The 10,280-nt window shown below is 41.1% G+C and overlaps 1 protein-coding gene across 1 annotated transcript in view; it reads left to right on the top strand.

The window, feature by feature from the left end:
• matcap2 (microtubule associated tyrosine carboxypeptidase 2) overlaps window positions 1-8,208 on the top strand; it is an 11,278-nt gene extending 3,070 nt beyond the window's left edge. The window contains exons 3-7 of the mRNA XM_008287861.1: window positions 1,968-2,131; window positions 3,633-3,765; window positions 4,000-4,305; window positions 4,526-4,623; window positions 5,686-8,208. Coding sequence (XP_008286083.1) covers window positions 1,968-2,131; window positions 3,633-3,765; window positions 4,000-4,305; window positions 4,526-4,623; window positions 5,686-5,844 — 860 coding nt within the window. The 3' untranslated portion in view covers window positions 5,845-8,208. The remainder of the gene's footprint in view (window positions 1-1,967; window positions 2,132-3,632; window positions 3,766-3,999; window positions 4,306-4,525; window positions 4,624-5,685) is intronic.
• Window positions 8,209-10,280: the final 2,072 nt, after the last annotated feature.

Raw genomic sequence — 10,280 nt, 5'->3', positions numbered from 1 at the left:
GAGGTGACTGTGACATGGTTACTGGAAGAGTTTGGACTTTCTGAAGCTTGCGTTCATAAAAATAATTAGTTATGTCCGAAACACAGTTCAATGGTGTCTGCTGCAGAGTCAGAGTTAACAGTAATAGCCCCGTGGTAATCCTATGACACCAGCGATGCAAAGCCAGGGTAAACATCACCTTTGGGCCTGTTCAGACCCAACACAGGCTTATCTCAGTCAAGTCAGTGTTATTTATAAAGCACATTTAAATCAACCAACATTGAGTCACAGTGCTTACCAATAAAGAAATAAGATTAAAGGTACAAATTTACTTAACTAATTGAATTATTAGATTTAACACCATACAGTGTTATATTATACAAATTCACCTGGTTAAGGTCTCTATGTAAGTACAAAAACTACAATATAAGTATAAATGGGTTACAGAAACTTGAAATTTGCTTGCCTGCATGCAAAGTACAAGCAGTCAATGGAAGTGCAAAAGTACCCTTAAATCAAGCCCAGAGGCAGTGGCAGGTCATTCATCACCACTACAACAACCTCCCCAGTGCACGAGGTTGGTGCTGAGCTGTTTGGTTTGAGATCAGCAACCTCATGCCACATGCCAGCAAGCAAGCAAGTTGGATGCTGCCATCACAAAGACTTGCTGCCAAAGCTGTTTAGCGTCAGAACAGATCAGCGCTGATGGTGCCGAGCCTGGTGTTCAAGTGAAAGTGGAAAGTGGCTGGCATGAATGAGTTTATAGTGAAGGTTCATTTAAAAGTGACTAAAAACAGCCTCATCTGCAGACTTAGTGAACGTCTCTCCAAGATATTGGTGAGAACTCAAATCCACGTCCTGATCAGTTCTCCGACAGATGAATGCAGTGAAGTGTCTGTAGGATCAGTCGTATTTCTCGTGAACAGGAAAACAGCCCTGTGGTGTTCTGTTGCAGGCTGTTTTTGTAACACGAGTGTTCCGATAGTAAGACAAGGAAAAAGTCGGGGAGCTCAGCAGGAAATGCAGTAAGATAATCCTCCAGAGGATGCTCATGTTTTTTTTCCTTGGAGTCTGCCCTAGTTTGTCACATTTTCCTTCGCTATGAGCTCTTTGAAAGTAGACTGTAGCCACTTGAATCACATTTGCCTCACAGTATGGCAATTATGGTGTTTGCCAAATAAAATGAAGGACACTAATACTCGGTAGAGTAAATTACAGTATTTAGTGTAGCATGAATTCATTTAATGTAAAGAAAGACTGCAAGCCAGAGTGTTATAGAAGCATATCTTTTCAAGGTTTAAAGTAGTGCAAGGCAAGACTCCCGTAATAAAATCTCTTTATTATACGAGCCTGAGCCACATAACTGAAGACAGCAGGAATAAATGAAAACCTAGTGTTAGGTCTGACTAGTGGAGTTGTTTTTTTGCCATTGGCTGCTTGAACTGAAGAAAGTTCTCAACAATCCAGGATTTAATGTCGTCAAGATAATATTTTATTTATTAGTCAAGCTAAATTGTGTATTGCTATTTTCCCATGTGTGACACTAGTAACAAACCTGCTGACCTAAGTTGTGCTTAGCTATTGTGTCTTTGCTATATTGTTTGCCAGAGAGCTCTGACAAATTGGCTTTAACCTAGAAAAGCCTGAACCCTGTGCATCTTGGTCAGAGTTATTTAAGCCCGAAGCATTTACCAGCCCAAATAGACGACAAATAAAATATCTTGCTGCTTCATATTGAATAACACTGGCTCATTTAAGAACATGTTTTTTTAAAAAACTTTTTTACTGCCTAGAGACACACAGACAGACCTGCTAAATTCACACTGGTGCAACCAATGAAAATGTTCAGTCGCACTTGACAGATTTTTGGTTGCATGTGTGACCGAAATGATGGCATTCTGGAGCCCTGCTGTAATATCATTGGCAAGCATTGCATGTCTAAAGCAAGCGTGAAGGACAGGCATTAGTCACAGGCAGTTTAGCATTGTGATTTTCTCATCTCTTGCAGGCAGTTCACATCATGGAGCTCGCCCTGCAGAGATACGGCAGCTATGAGAAGTTTGAGCAGATTACTGGGGGCAACCTCCTCACCAAAAGTCGCATCTGGCACAACGTCAAGAAATACATGGAGAAGGAAGGCTGCATGGGGGAGGTAAGAGGACAGGCTTCTCAGGATTTGGATGAGGAAGGAAGGTGATGCATTGCTTTTTATTTGCACATCCTTTTGGTGTTACAGTTTCTATTTTTTCTAGTTTATTTCAAGCACAACACATTCCCTCTGTAGAACATATTAAATGCAGTAAAATCATCATCACAAGGCTGTATTTGGAGTGTGATATCTTTCCGTGGCTGCCCTCTGCAGTGTGTGCCATGGTGGATTTGAACACCATCATTACAGAACAGCAGACAGCAGGTTGTCAAAGTGAATGCGCTCCAGGGAATAGTGTTGCAAAAAGCCACCACTTCGCTGAGGTCGTCCTGCTCCTTGCTTGTGTGTAGCTGTATTTATGTAACCAAACAAGTGCATGTTACATCACCAAATTAATAATGTTCCACTGAACACATATACACAGACCTCGTGTATGCTCAGCCACGTTCTCGTGCGTTTACACACACAAGTTAGTGGAAAGAAAATATTCTGGCGTGAACTGCATTAAAGGAGAAGCCACTCCAAACATTTGGATTTGTCAGTCTGTGTTCTTATTCCTTTATTTAATGCTATTTCTTTGGAAAACTAGATGTAGAAATGTTTCAAGCTAAATTAAAAGGACTAGAAAAGCACATTTTGCTTTTGAGTACAATGACTTGCAGACCAAACTGCATAGAAAGCATTTTTGTTTTTAGTACGACAGCCATGCAGTAAATATGACCTCTGCCAAAGTATAGTGCTCAGTTTTGCTTTTCTATGTCAAACATGCAGATCTGTAGAGCCCACAACACCCCACAAGGTGAATGTCTTGTCATCTTATGTGCACAGTGACCACTGTATGAAAGTTGTTAATCTAATTTGAAGAAGTTGTTTTTAGTTTGTCAAATATACGCTTAAGTTTGTGGCAGCTACTTAGCATTCCTAATGCATAACGACCTCCTGTAACTTTTGAATCACTGCAATTTTTGCTTTATAGGCACTCAGCCCTGTGACTTGCAATAAAACGTCAGTATACATACCTCAAGGTTGATGAGGTGCTTTAAGTGTTGCCTGTGAAGGTGTTGCTGTGTGCTCAGCTTTGAATCCAACTACTTCTTTCCTTACTCGGGTCATTGTTTGGACTTGAAATTAAAGTTGTTATCTTAATGTCATTATCTTAGTATCTGAATTGATTTAATCCTTGACCAGATAGTTCCTGGTCAGGCTAGTTCTCTCTGTGTTGAGGTGGTTGCCTGTGTCTTATATAGAGAAATTTAACCACACAAAAAGGTCAGACATTTTACAATCACGTTGTAAGGTGTTTGTTAATTTGTCTTGCATGTGTCATGCACACTGTGGGATATCATGTGTGGGTAGTAGAGGTAAATAAGACATTAACATCCTCTTAAAAATAACACAGTCAGAGATGACACATTGATTTTCACCAATGAATGATTTTGATGACACAGTCATGCTGTAAATGGCAGGTTGTTAGACTCTTCTACTGTGATTCTTGTGCTGATAGATCGTCGTCCAGGTGACAGATGACCTTCTGTCCAGAGCCTCCATGACGGTGGTGAACAGCAGGCCCACACTGACCATCAACATCTCCAGTGCCCGAGAGCACTGGCTGGAGGGCATGTTGAGGCACGAGATCGGTGGGTGTAGAAGCACAAAGCTTACATTTTCTTCTAAATGTGAGGTTCCAGAACCATTACTATTGATTACATCTGACTATAATGCAGTTCATCACAAGACAATAAAATCCCTCCAGTGTTCAGTTAAGGACCGTTACTGGTATTGATGCACTATATCATGAGGAACAGTTGATGCTGGAACTAATAATGTTGACTCGGACACATCTGTTTAACTCGTGCTTCTCTGTCCGTCAGGCACACATTACTTCCGTGGCATCAACAACTGTCACCAGCCGTGGAGCAGCAGTTTGGGCAGAAAGAAGCACAACCTGAAGCCTCTGAACCCCACAGAGGAGGGTCTGGCCAGCATTCACAGCGTCTTGTTCAGGAAGGACCCCACACTGTGGCGCGCTGCCCTGCTCTATTACACCGTCTATCAGGCCAGCCACATGTCCTTTTCTCACCTCTTCCACAGCCTTGGACGCTTTGTCCAGGACCCCAACACCCGCTGGGACTACTGCGTCCGAGCCAAGAGGGGCCAGATCGATACGGCACAGCCAGGTCACTATTTAGCTACATGGTATTAAAGACTCAAATGTGGGTTTGCTGATGTATGCAGCCAGTGTTAGACATGATTGCACATAGCAGTCTATCAGTGATTGTCTTAGCTTGAATTATTCACGTGATACTTTTAAAAAACATTCAAAACAATTCTGTTACTCTTGTAAAATTCCTGCTTATCACATTTTAATGGTTTTGTTTTCTGACTCTCGCTTTGCAGGGTGCTTCAGTAAAGACCAGGTCTACCTGGATGGCATCCTGAAGATTCTGAGATACAGAGACAAGATCAACTTCCCACTGCTGATGGCTCTTGGAAAGGTGAGGCATCTTAGCTGTTTCTGTCTCAGGCGATATTGGGCCATCTACTGATTTACTCAGCAGTAGCCAGGTTGAATAACGACTTTCTGGATTAGCTGCAAGTGATAGCGACACAACTGACTTCTTTAAAAACATTTTCTAAAATGCTACAATGCTACAAACAAATGTTTTCCCTTTTAATCACCACATAATAACTGAGTCATGATAACATCGGATCAGGCTTATGTTCGCGCTGATACTGATCTGTTAAAAAGTGCTTTGATCATTCCTGATCCTGATCTGTAAGTTCAAATCAGGGCATCATTGTTTACCAGTGACGTCCTCCATTAGCACTTCCATCCTCTCTGGATGCACTCATAATGCCGAGGCTGATCTTTGTTCAGCTTCCTTTTGAATGCCCCCAGCTCCGACACACTTCAGTGAGGATGCTTATTGTGCATCAAAGTAGCACATCAGGCTTCCATATTGTGCTGCCTTTCCTGTTTGGAGGTAAATGAATTCTTTATCAGTCGTACCCGTCAATTATGTTCCGTTTAAAAGCTACTTCTTTTGACTATCTCATTGTTGTCGGTGTCATGTTTCTCATGATGTCCTCTCTGCCATTTATTCTGCAACAACAGAATAAACACTGCTGTTTGTGTCATTCAGATACATAAAATAAAAGTTCCACTGCACAGAGCACGACTGTGGTTCAGGCACAGTAAAATATCAGTAACGTGGGAATGCTGAACGCAGCTTATATAACCAGTCAGACCAGCAAACATACCATGTTCTTCTGCTTCAAAAGAGCTGAATGCGCTGCTGATTAATCCAGGTGCTCATTCCAGCTGTAACTGTTAAATGTGATGTAAGAAGTGAAATTCTTATAAGAACACCATCACAGCCCTGCAGCACCAGAGGTTTGAGCGCAGAGCACGTGAACATTTCTGTCAAATCTGTTAAATCAGCAATCTAGAGTAAAAATCACTATGCTCTAATGTTTTATAAGCTCAAGTGTTTCAATTTTATTTTCTGCAGTGTAACAATTTGCCAAATCTCTCTTCTCTTTTTCTCTGGGCTCAGGTGTCGTTCGAAGACGTGGACCGCCTGAAAACCATGGCTCAGATGGAGAATGTCCGCATCCCGCACTTCATGCAGGACCAGACGAGGTATGCTGAGCAGCTGACAAAAATCATGGCAGTCAACCAGCTGACTGACGAGGAGCTCAAGACCATCATCTGAGCCCAGTCCACCTTCCCTGCACAGTCGTGAATATAACCTGTCACACCACTGCCAGCCTGCCTGGCCTGCATGCATCCAACATCAACACCAACATCGTGCATGCTAGCAGAGTTTGTGACCTGTGCAGCGTGCTCTATTGCATGTACTATAGAGTTGTGTTAGATGGATTTGCACGTTAGTTTGATCTGATATTGGCTTGTAATTAAAAGTTCACTATGACTCCCACTATCTGCACAGATAAAGAAGGGATGACCCAAACAAAGTCCCACCAGGCTGTTGTAGTCAGAGCTGGATGTTAGAACACACTCTGTGCCAATACAATACCTGGATTAGTGTATCATTACGAAAATGTTACTTTTTCCATATGTTACATTTATTAAATTTATGGAATAATTGATGCCAAATCTTTAGTTTTTACTTTATTTTTTCCTGAATCATATTTCACTAAGGTTTGATAAACACTCTTTGGCTTGTAGGATTTTAGCTTCTCAGAAGCTAGATCAGTATCTATCAGAACAGAGTTTAAGTATTCCCTGAAGAATTAAATTAAAACCTAGCTCAGTTTTTTAAGCCTATGCTTATTTTTTACGCTTTAAAAATCTGATAGCTCTGTATCAGTTCATAATTTAGAACATGAACACATCATTTGAACAAACAAAAATAATTTTGTGCCACTTGTCCAGAGTCAGCTGGCAGTGGCATCAGGCTAAGTAATGTCATTCAGTCCTCCCTCATTTCAGCAATGATTTCAAGGTCTTTCTTGGGGATCCTGAGGTGTTTCCATGACAGATAGATATATAAGCTCTCCAGCATGACCAGAGCAGCCACAATATGGAAGAAACTCATTTTGTGATCAAGATGCAAACCCAATGCTTTGTAGTGGACAAATTCTGTTCTGGTAGAGCTGTTTCTAATTTAATTCAAACACATTTTTGGGATTCATATTCATATATTCCAGTACTAGCTATTATTTGCCAATATATATGCAGTGGGGGCTGTGTTTAAACTTCAAAAAGCCCTTCGAGGGGACGACCTGGATATAGCAATTATTTACTTCAGTCCGAAAATGTTACTCATAGGCAAAGACAGCCAGCATGTGAAAGACCAGTGGAGTGTGAGGTGTTTTTACTCAGAGGCCTTTAGTTTCCTCCTTTATGTGAAGATACATCCACCGATGACATCATTATGGTTCAGGCTTCTGGTCTTATTTAATTTAATTAAATTTTGTTCAGTTGTATTTTTGTGGTAATTTGTGAAATGTTTTAAATTTACGTCTGCGAGGTGTTTGTGGAAATGCTCCTGGACTAGAGTTGTTTCTGGAAGGTGTTTTAAGTGGGTCACAGTGACGTTATTTTGAACAAATTACATGCTGGTCAAACTTAATTATTTAAAGACAGTGACAGTCTAATATATCAGTGATAAGCTCATTGGCTGTGCCAGTACATCAGTTGGTGTCTGATCTCAAATCCGTTGCCCATGCTGTTTAAACTCCTGTAATAATTTAACTGCTGAAGAAAACCTGAATGCCAAGTGTTTTGTAGGCTCACGCATGAATTAGACACAGATCACCCATTAGTTTTATCTTAACCACCAAAACCTTATAGATATAATTCTTACAAGCACCTATGATCTAAGTGTACTTACCTTGTGTTTAAAATGTGTCTTTAGTGAAGATGATTCTTGCACTCTGTTTCCTCTAGATACGCTTAGAGTTCCTACTTTTGTAGTACTTGTGTTCGGCATTAAAACAGAAAGCATCTGTGTGAGAGAAAGACAGGGAAGGTGGAATGATGCTCAGTTCTGCTGCCTCTGCAGAGATGAACCGATACCTTTGTCAGTGCTTCATCAGCATCATCACACAAACATAATTAACGTTGAGCCCGTCAGCATTGTTCTGCATCTGCTGAAAAGAAAATGTTTGTCGAGTGTGAAAGTCATTTGTAATACTTTGTAATACTGTGACCGTAGGAAGGTGTCCTCCTCAGTACGCTCAGTGAAGCCCTCGTGGTCCAAGTGCACTGACCTGAAGCCCAGTGTGACTATTTGCACTTTCTTACCTTTGATCTACCTTTTTAACTGCACTGATATGAGCAGTTACTGCGTCGGTCTCATTTATACAGACTGGTGCATTTATGTTTTACGACACAAACCAAATGCCTTGTGGTTTTACTGTGATAGTTGATGAGTGTTTGTGTTGTTGATACTTAGATTGACCTAAAACAGGGAGCCCTTTGCCTCCTCAAAGACCCATTAAATGGTACCGTTTAATAACATGGTGTTTCTATGTGATATTTTCTATTTGAATGATTTTTTTTTGTGAAGTTAATAGATTGATTCTTTCAATAAACTTTACTCCCTTGAAAAGTTGTTGTGTGCTTAATATCTTGCAAACATTTTTGCAAACTTTCCATTTGTAGAGCAAAGAGTTTGCAATACTACACTACATGCTTATTAGAAGTTGTATGGTTATTGATATTATCATTGGCTATATTGTTAGTGGAATGCAATTTTTAAATACTAATATAACAGAACTATCAAAAATGTATATCAGAGATTGTACATAAAATCTGTACTGAAATGTATGTGAACACTGGTTGTCAAAGTAATAATGCTAACAATGATATTTATAATAATAAGGAGAGGTGCTCTGTGCATTGTGGGAAATCCCTGTGCACTATAGCAGCACAACCAAGGGATTGTTCAGGGTGACCTGAACCAGTACTGATTATAAGCTTTGTTTTTTTTTTGTTTTTTTTTTAAGGATAATTTAAGCCTCATCTTAGGTTGTAGAGGGTGTCTGCCTCTGGACTGCGACTTGTATCCACAACAGAGGAGCCTGATAACTGAAGGCTCTGCCTCCCATTCTGCTTTTTGAAGTTCTTGGAGCCACGAGTAAACCTGCAGTCAGAGCGAAGGACTCTGTTGGGGTAGGTGCAGGTATGGAACAGAATCTTTCAAGTCTACTCCTGTTTCCCAGACATGTAGTAGAAAGCCTTGATGGTGCTTCCACGTGGACGTGCACACAGACAACTGCAGACACCACGGATGCAAAGTTCTTGTTATTATATTACTTTTCTAGTCCACGGATGCCTGCTTGGAGAGCTCAGTTTCATGCATGTAAAGTAGGCCATGCCAAGATACTTGAAGCTGGCGCACTTTTGCACCTGTATAGTGAGTGTATATATGTATTTTTTACACTACATAAGTAAACAGATCCATCACTATATATGAAAAATATTATGTAGTGCAGCTTTATTACCTTTGACAGAATGTTTGTATTATTAATGATGTGATAAAATACACAACTAGGACTTTCAAAAACTGAGCAGCATCAATCCAGAGTGCTCTCTGCGTTGACTGCTGGCACAGACTCCTCCCAAAGATTAGCAACGAATATACCAAATAGATTGTAGAAAACGGATCATCCTAATGGTGGACTACAAAGCTTGCGCTAACAGAATATTGGCTAAATATGTGAATCTCCTGTGTGTGCCAGAGATCGGTGAGGAGAGGATCCTCAGCATGCTCAGCCACAATCTTAGTGACCGCAGTAACCAAATCTGTCACAACACGCTGGCTGCCTCTCTGTCTGCAGGTGTCACACTTTTCATTCATCTCATTCACCAGCTTCTGGTTTCACTGCGGTGGAAACTGGAAACCGCAGAGGGCCAGAGACCAGTGAATGACAGCTACAAGCAGTGACATGCTGGACAATGGGTATCAGTCTACTCACCATTCACACACACACACAGGCCTCACGCTCCCGCCTGCTCTTACTATGGTGAACACAGTGTGCACACTATGTAGTAAAATGGAAACCGCAGTCTCGAGTGTTAGCTAAAGTTGTCCTACTGAACTAAGGAGATGTTCACGAGGTCATCACACAACTGAAGTGGAGCAACGTCTCCACTAGAGGACAGTAACACTTAATACATTTTCAGGAGGTGACCCTGGAACTACTGCAACTAATCTGTGGACATGTCGCTGCCAGATGTTCTGCTGTTACACAGGAAATAATAACACCATATACCTCATAGTGGTTGTTGATTTTTCCCATAGTGCATCCTCATCCCCAGGAACAGCACACCAGCATCCAGTTGCCCCATGGTCCAGCTCTGAGACTCACATAATTGCTAGACATGACATGTTCTGACATCTTTCTATCATCTCAGGTTTTCAGCAATTTTTGTGAGAGTAGCTCTTTTGTGGGATCAGACCATGCGTCACATCAGTGAGCCTTTAGTGCCCATGAACCTGTCACTTGTTCACTGCTTGAACTGTATGAAATTGGACATTTTTAAATATTATGAAATGTGTGTGGCACAAGTGGTATATGAGAGGCTATTAGTTTTCCACTGACTGCAGGGTTGGTGGTTTGATCCCGGCCCCTAAATGTGCTGCAGTGTTCTTGGACAAAACACTGAACCCCAAATTGC

Source organism: Stegastes partitus, unplaced genomic scaffold, assembly GCF_000690725.1.
Source record: "Stegastes partitus isolate 25-593 unplaced genomic scaffold, Stegastes_partitus-1.0.2 Scaffold525, whole genome shotgun sequence".
NCBI lineage: Eukaryota > Metazoa > Chordata > Actinopteri > Pomacentridae > Stegastes > Stegastes partitus.
This window is presented reverse-complemented; position numbering and strand designations above follow the sequence as displayed.